This window comes from Etheostoma cragini, chromosome 10, assembly GCF_013103735.1.
Source record: "Etheostoma cragini isolate CJK2018 chromosome 10, CSU_Ecrag_1.0, whole genome shotgun sequence".
NCBI classification, from domain to species: Eukaryota; Metazoa; Chordata; class Actinopteri; order Perciformes; family Percidae; genus Etheostoma; species Etheostoma cragini.
The window spans coordinates 2,483,164-2,488,260 of record NC_048416.1 but is presented as its reverse complement, the minus strand read 5'-3'; the positions used below and the strand labels follow the sequence as shown (position 1 = coordinate 2,488,260).

General features: G+C 50.2%; 1 protein-coding gene across 1 annotated transcript; it reads left to right on the top strand.

The window, feature by feature from the left end:
- Positions 1–216: 216 nt before the first annotated feature.
- purab (purine-rich element binding protein Ab) lies at positions 217–3,241 on the top strand. The gene has a single exon (XM_034884320.1). The coding sequence runs from the start codon at positions 314–316 to the stop codon at positions 1,157–1,159; it is 846 nt and encodes a 281-aa protein (XP_034740211.1). The 5' UTR covers positions 217–313; the 3' UTR covers positions 1,160–3,241.
- The last annotated feature ends 1,856 nt before the right edge of the window (positions 3,242–5,097 follow it).

The window sequence follows — 5,097 nt, the reverse complement described above, 5'->3', positions numbered from 1 at the left end:
TATCTATCTATCTATCTATATGTTAGTACTGCAGTGTTTTAGACTCACGTGGGTGGGGGTTAACTTTCAGTTGCAATACATTGAAGGCTGAAGTGAAGTTTCTGTGAAACGTTGTGAAAACAGCGCGTGTGTCTTGAACGCAGCCTGCTCGGAGAACTACAGTAACACTAAACTACAGTTGCTTTTTTGTTTTTTTTCCCTCACCCTCTTCTCCTCTCTCGTCTCGCGATAGAGCGGCGGAGTGCTTTGACGGGCAGTCGAGGTTGCAGCAGGCAGAGGGAGACGGTGGAAGGTAAAGCAGGGAGGCAGCATCATGGCGGACAGAGACAGTGGCAGTGACCACGGAGGGCCCACTGCAGGCCCCGGCTCGCTGCCCCCGGGTGCGATGGGTGCCATGTCCCGGCTGCAGCACGACACCGAGGAGCTCGCTTCGAAGCGCGTCGACATCCAGAACAAGCGCTTCTACCTTGACGTGAAGCAGAATGTTAAAGGCCGCTTCCTAAAGATAGCCGAGGTCGGGGCTGGGGGGAACAAGAGCCGCCTCACTCTCTCCATGTCGGTTGCTGTGGAGTTCCGCGATTATCTCGGGGACTTTATCGAACATTACGCCCAGCTGGGCCCGTCCAACCCGGACATAGTGCAGGATGAGCCCCGGCGGGCGCTCAAGAGCGAATTCCTTGTGCGGGAGAATCGGAAATATTACATGGATCTGAAAGAGAACCAGAGGGGGCGGTTCCTACGGATCCGACAGACCGTTAATCGGGGGCCCGGATTGGGAAGCGCGCAAGGCCAGACCATCGCTCTGCCGGCGCAGGGTCTCATCGAGTTCCGCGACGCTTTGGCCAAACTCATCGACGACTACGGGGTGGACGAGGAGCCTGCGGAGCTCCCGGAGGGCACCTCGCTCACGGTCGACAACAAGCGCTTCTTCTTTGACGTGGGCTCCAACAAGTACGGGGTCTTCATGCGGGTCAGCGAGGTGAAGCCCACGTACCGGAACTCCATCACGGTTCCGTGTAAAGTGTGGTCCAAATTCGGCAACACCTTCTGTAAATACGCGGAGGAGATGAGGAAGATCCAGGAGAGGAGTCGAGAGAAACGGGCCTCCGAACTGCTACCTGAGGGCCCGCACGGCGGCGACGACGGCGACGATGACTGACGCGGATGTCAGGAGAGCAGAAATAAGACAACAAAAGACAAAACCGTGTGACAAAAAAAAAAGGAGACTTGTAACTGTAAAATAGAAAGAGAATTTTCCAAGGGAATCACCCCCACACACATAACCTCCACAGACATGACAGCAACCCACTGCTGTCTCCTCGCTCATTTTACTGGATGTCACCCCCCACTTACCACCCATGTAACAGTAAGCCGCTGCTATCAAGGATTGAACTGTAAGATATGAACTTTTCCTACTTGATTTAAATGAACATGAGTGTTTCTATCTCTATCAAACGACAGATGTTTTGCACACATCAAAGCTATTTCGAAAATAATTTTCAAAACTGGTGATAGCTACACCAAGATTGAATCAAAAGTCCAAACCAGAGGTCTATTATATCAAATGTAGAACCAACATATTTGACATCAGCACACAGAGTATATATATATATTATCGACTTTACGAAACCAAAATCTGATACCAGATGTATAGTTTATTTTAAAAGGTACGCAGAATAAATATGAAAGTGGATGAATTGCAGAAGGCCTGTAAACACCTGACAGCATGTGTAGGCTCATGTTTTGAAAAGAAGTATGGCAAAGTAGGCTTTACAGTCTATTTTGTGCACCCAAAACAAATGGGATGAATCTATTTCTGAGCTACTATATTAAATATCAACCCTCCTGCACCATGTCCATATAGACTTAAATGAAAAAAGTGCTAACTTAGATGTACTAATTATGATTTTGTGAATCAGCTGTAAAAAAACAACAACAAGAACAACAAAAAAATCCTTATTAAGATGCCCACGTTTTCTGTGGGTTCGGTTTTTTCTTTTTCTTATTTTTGTGACTTTGTTGTTATTTTCCTCTAGGGGGAGGGGAGGGGGAGGGTGAAAAAAATAAAAAAAAAAAAGTAGAAGGTCCACTTGTGGGAGCGCCAGGCGCGGAAAAGACACGTCAGCGTGGCGATGCGACGCATCCTCTCTGACGTCATTACGACCCGTGCCTTATACACTCCACTCGTTTACGTGTTCTCACGTGGATGGTCTGTGACCTCGACCGCTGTACGTTTTTCATTTACGAGTGTTGTCACGTAGGCCGAAATAATACACTAGCCGGGGCTGCGTTAAGTCACACCCCTGTGGTGCATGGAGCACGGGTGGCAACACCAAAAGTAAGCAGAAGGGCTGCTGGGAACTTGGGGGACCAACAATGATAGTGGGTTGGAAACGGAGCTGGCCCTTTCAGAAAGATGAGAAGCTGTCGTACTTAAAGAAAGTTCGGGGGGGGGGGGGGGGGGGGGGGGGGACGACACTGGGGCCCCTGGAGCCCAGAATCCCTAGCAGCACCCCTGCACTGGTGGCCTCTCACAGAGTAGAGCTAGTTGTCCCTGGAACACGACCCAGGATGCACCACTGGCATGGAGATCGTTGGAGTTGTCATGAGTGGTTTGGCACACCATATGCACCATGTTAAAAAAAAACAACAGCAGAAAAGTGAATCAGGAGTGGCTGGATGAGGCTGGTTGTCGGAGCTGAGATGGATGCAGTTAAAGAGCCAGGCAGTCAGCCAGCGAGCCAGGCCGGGCCAGCCCGGGCCGGGCCGGGCCAGGCCGGGCCACGCAGCCAGTCTGAGCGCAGTCCAGTGGATGTAGAGGCCCATCGGTGCAGAGGGCCGAGGGTGGATCTATCTCTTTATGGTGCTACCGCCCCTCGATCGCTTCTTTGGGGCCTCGCCACTCAGAATATGTCACTTTGCATTATTTTTATTCTGCTTTTTTTTTTTTTCCTCCTTTCTCCCTTCAAAGTTCTTTTCTCGACACCACGTCGTCCAAAAGCGTGTCAGGTTTCTCCCTCACGGGCAGAGAGGACGCCACTGACTAGTGTAGGATATTTCATGTTAGTGTGCAATATTGTGTGCGAGCATTGCATCACGTGTATAGACTATTAAAAGACAAAAAAATGTACAGGCTATGTGATCAGTAGATATTCAAAAAGCATGACGATGAGGTGGATGCATCTGCATTATATTTCCAAAATGTGAAGTCTTTCTTTAAAAGCTCTTGCTCAAAGTGGGGGGAGGGAGTGGGGGGGGGGGGGGATTCAGACTAGTAGTGAGATATTTTTCCTGTCATGTTCTGTAACAAGTAGGCTGCCTTGTCCGTCTATCGGTGCGCGTAGACTAGTTCAGTTCAGGTGTTTTACGTTCCCCCCTTATGGAGTCACCCCAGACAAAAACCCTTTTCCTCCCCCAACACACACACATACACACACACACGCAGACGGTCAATAACTTTAGCCTCTCTGCAGTGGCCTACCCTGTTGGAAGTTGAATGGTATCTCGGGTCTAGGGGTGGCTGACACACACACACACACATACACTCTCTCCCCGTTGAGGCCTCTCGTCGCTATCTGAGTGTTCGGGGACGCCACAAAAGGATTTTGAATGGTGTCTAGAACTGCGCGAGGCCACTGTCACTGTCCCCAGTAGCCAGGACACTCGCCCGGGACCGCCGAGCGCGGGACAGGTGAACCACGACTCGTGGTTTCACTCGAGCTCGCCGCTTAGTGATCGCCCGCAGCTGACCCAAAGGACACAGGAACTTGTTGTTGTGTTTACAATGAGGATCCCAATCCTTCTCTCGTACGTGGGTAGTCTCTGATCTCATGTCTGCTTTCCCAGCTGATGATTCAAAGCATAAAGACAGGCCCCGGCTCATTGTATTTGCAGAAAAACTAGTCCAGATGCTCAATAACGCTCCGTCAGACACAGGCCGTTCCTTGTTTTCAACCCCGATTGACCTACAGGCTCAACACTAAAATGCAAGTTAACCATCGATGTGCCCTAAGTGGCTTTAGTTCACCTATCAGCTTCGTTTAAAACAGGTTGGCCTACAAGGGAGCGAGTGGTGTGCTGCCTAGGTGACACGAAGGAGAAACACAGACCGCATGGATTGCGGTTTTAGAGGCCTCAAGTTGGATAAAAGCTGCTAATGCTAATGCTAATGCAGCCCGGGCCTGCCAGACATGTGGGAAAGCCGAGGCTAGAATTCCCCCCAAAGCACACCTGGTCCGTCGTTGTCGTCCTCGCTTTAAAAAGAAAGTTGATGTGTGTTTGATTGGGCACGGTTGCGCCAATAAAGCCCGGAAAACATGTGCTGGAAAAAGCCATCTGTTCCACGCCGGACGTGTTGGCCCGGGGTTTTGTCTCTGAGTGCTGGTGAAAGGCCCGATGAAGCCTGGCACGGCACTGTAGCGGCTTAGCAGCCTGCCCTGACCTACTGACCGGACAGATCCAGTTAGGACTTTTCTCTTCATTTTTTTGGAGAAGAACAGGAAGTCTCTTTTGTCTCCCATGTCCATTTCTTACACGCACACAAGCCACCTTTGACAATGCACATGTGAGGTCAACCCGAGTCGGACTCAGCACTTTACTCCCCAAATGGTTCTAGCTTGATTAAATGGAGGCCTCCAGGAGTCCTCATGCTACACGAAGACTGGAAATACAACCCTCTCTTTCTCAAATGGCCAAATATATACGGAGAGCCTAAACCTGCTGTTAGACTTCACTTCTTTTGTGAATGCCTCGCTCTGTGAAACGCACATGTTTCTTTAAAGATTAGCCAGGTGCTACTGGGTCGGTTGTGCTTTTAGAGCAGCATGAGTTGTCCGTTTTGGGTCACAGAGTTTTGTGATTGTGATTTTCTGAAGTCAATGTGATCAAATCTGATTTCTCCGTTCATCACCCAGTGGCACAGCGACACCTGGACAGACCTAGCAGCCAGGTCGTGCCCACGTCATGTACTTCTGGATCTCAAATACAAAAGGGGGGGGGGCGTCAGTGGTCAAGCTGGGTGCTTTACTCGGTGCTTCTGGCTACTAAGGTGCACATGGGGGGGCGGCGCACTAAAGCTGTCTGGCATTGACGAGAAGG

What these genes read in the sequence shown, in the direction of transcription:
- purab (XM_034884320.1), top strand. Translation starts at nt 314, where the DNA reads ATGGCGGACAGAGACAGTGGCAGTGACCACGGAGGGCCCACTGCAGGC.